Source organism: Uloborus diversus, unplaced genomic scaffold, assembly GCF_026930045.1.
Source record: "Uloborus diversus isolate 005 unplaced genomic scaffold, Udiv.v.3.1 scaffold_14, whole genome shotgun sequence".
NCBI classification, from domain to species: Eukaryota; Metazoa; Arthropoda; class Arachnida; order Araneae; family Uloboridae; genus Uloborus; species Uloborus diversus.
Window position 1 is genome coordinate 8,307,378 of NW_026558098.1, and position 2,895 is coordinate 8,310,272.

Below are 2,895 nucleotides of genomic sequence, written 5' to 3' on the forward strand. Positions count from 1 at the left end.
GTTGAGTGGTATTTGACACGAAAAAAACAGACATCAACAAATTTAAATTCAAAACACGTTATGGACTACATTGTAAAAAAATTGTATAACCTTACTCCGTAAATACGGTGGCAACATTCTGCACTTTGTGTACCCTTATTCCGGCGGCTAGCTTCCTCCAGAGCTAGATGGAGCTATAATGGAGTACATTAACAGATAAAACTGGTATAGCGATGCGTTACGTTACATCAGTTACGTTACTCCATTGCTATAGAAGCAGCTAAAGGTTACACGTTTTTTTTTTTTTAGTGTAGAATGGTTTCTTATATGTCTCAATATACCTCAGGTTATGGTTCCTTATGGAACCTATGCTCGCTGGGATATGTAATGGGTAATTGATTATTCACACATAATAACATTAGACTTTACTATTCTAATTACTACATTAGTTATATACATAATACTATGTACAATACAGAGCGTGTTGCCAATACACACATCTCCGGAGTTCGTTCCGATCTGCTCTGCTCAAAGAATGTTTTCCCAGTGACGTCAGTGGCTTCTGACGTCACTACGATTGTGATAGCGGAGTTCGATACACCACATTTCATTTGTGCAGTAAATGTTTTCAAACATTATTCACACGAATTTTCGTCACTAGGAACTCTCACGTGTTGCTTTAAATTCGCAGCCTCAGAAAAAGTCTTTTAACAATAGTCACAGGGATGGGGGCTTTCGCCAATATAGAGTTAAAAACATGTCGTTAAACTTGAACTACTAGAATTTTCTTTTGAATAGTAGTCACACGAACGCGGCTCTTCCCCAGTGTGAACTTTCATGTGTTGCTTTAAATTTGAAGCCCGAGGAAAACACTTTAAACAATAGTTACAGGAATGCGGCTTTTCTCCAGTGTGAACTCTCATGTGTAGCTTTAAATATGACACCAGAGAAAAACTCTTTGAACAATAGTCACAGGCATAGGGCTTTTCGCCACTATGGAGTTTTAAATGTCTCTTTAAGCTTGAACCGCAAGAAAACTTCTTTGAACAATAGTCACACGAAGGTGGATTTTCACCAGTGTGAACTCTCATGTGTTGCTTTAAGCTTGAACCGCATGAAAATTCCTTTGAACAATACTCACACGAGTACGGCTTTTCGACAGCGTGAACTCCCATGTGTTGCTTAAAATATGACGCCGAAGAAAATGTCTTTGAACAGTAGTCACACGAATGCGGCTTTTCGCCAGTGTGAACTCTCATGTGTTGCTTCAAATTTGATGCCAGAGAAAATGATTTTGAACAATAGTCACAGAAATGGGACTTTTCGCCACTATGGATTTTTAAATGTTTCCTTAAGCTTGAACCGCTAAAAAACAGTTTTGAACAATAGTCACAGGAAAGCGGATTTTCGCCAGTGTGAAACCTCATATGTTGCTTTAAGCTTGAACCGCAAGAAAACTTTTTTGAACAATAGTCGCACGAATGCGGCTTTTCGCCTGTGTGAACTCTCACGTGTTGCTTTAAATGCGACGGCGAAGAAAAAGACTTTGAACAATAGTTACACGAGTGCGGCTTTTCGCCAGTGTGAACTCTAATGTGTTGCTTTAAGCTTGAACCACAAGAAAATCTCTTTGAACAATAGTCACACGAAAGTGGCTTTTCGCCAGTGTGAACCCTCACGTGTTGCTTTAAATTTGATACCTGAGAGAAAGTCTTTGAACAGTAGCCACAGGAATAGGGCTTTTCGCCTGTATGGAGTTTTAAATGTCTCTTTAAGTTTGAGCCGCAAGAAAATTCTTTTGAACAATAGTCGCACGAATGCGGCTTTTTGTCAGAGTGAATTCTCACGTGTTTCATGAAACTTGCGGATTGAGTAAACATCTTCAAGCAACATTCACATGAATACAGTTTTTCAAAGTTATGGACTGAAAAATGTCTCTTAAGCAGAGACGCGAGAAAATGCCTGTGAACAATATTGACATTAATGTGGCTTCTCATAAGCACGGATCTTTGAATGATACGCCATTGTTGAATAGTGTTAAAGTACGATTAGCAAAAAATTTTCAATACATATGGATTTTAAAATTTACCTGTGGGCAAGTACTTCAAAATGTCCTCAGTCAGAATCCAGAGGAATTCATTGTTGTCAAGATTTTAGAGATTTATAATTTATGAATCATCGAACTTTAAAATCAGTTTTAGAAGAACAAAGAACATAATCGATTTTTTACGCTAGTGCTCATTTTTGAGTTTCTTCAATCAAGAGTTCAATCAATCACAAAAACCTAAGGATGTGGTTTCGTAAATAAAAGAAGCACCAGATCTGTATAAAACCACATTGCGGCAGTAATGACAGGTTTCTACATCATTTATTACCATTATTTTTTCAGCTAAATAGAGTACAACCGAGGATTTATTTTTACTATAACCTACTGCCTCCTTCAATTTAACTGGAATCTTTTTCATTCGGTGCAACTCAAAGTGAGGTAGAGTTCATGAAACTAACGCAGAGCACGACAATCTGGAGCAACGTTGAAAAATAAAGACGTATTTTAAACGGAATATAATGGTGATATTGCTCCATTTTGTTGAATATTTTAAAAGAGATCAACTTAGAAATTGCATGTTGGGCAGCAAGTCAAGGAGCACCTACAGCTCTGACGACTGGCAACGTTTTTGCTTATAGGTTCCTCTGCCAGCAAGAAAATCAAAACCGAAGGTTGAGTATCAAATGTCAAAGATTCAGACACTATTACTTCCATTAACTTTCACATTGCTCAATAACAAATGGACATGGGAAACCAAAAAGAAACTGACTTTTGTAAAAAGCGTAACTGCTAATTAGTTTCGATGCAATTAGTTTTCGGTCCATGAAACAAGAAAAGCTTTTTTAAAAATTTATATTAGAAGAATATAA

At 37.1% G+C, this 2,895-nt stretch overlaps 1 protein-coding gene across 1 annotated transcript; it reads right to left on the reverse strand.

Annotated features, from left to right (window-relative positions):
* Window positions 1-660: 660 nt before the first annotated feature.
* Window positions 661-1,933, reverse strand: LOC129232927 (zinc finger protein 271-like; the record flags this gene model as incomplete). The annotated part of the gene is given in 1 exon segment (XM_054867031.1): window positions 661-1,933. A coding segment is annotated over 1 exon segment (1,131 nt). The 5' UTR covers window positions 1,860-1,933.
* Between the last annotated feature and the right edge of the window lie 962 nt (window positions 1,934-2,895).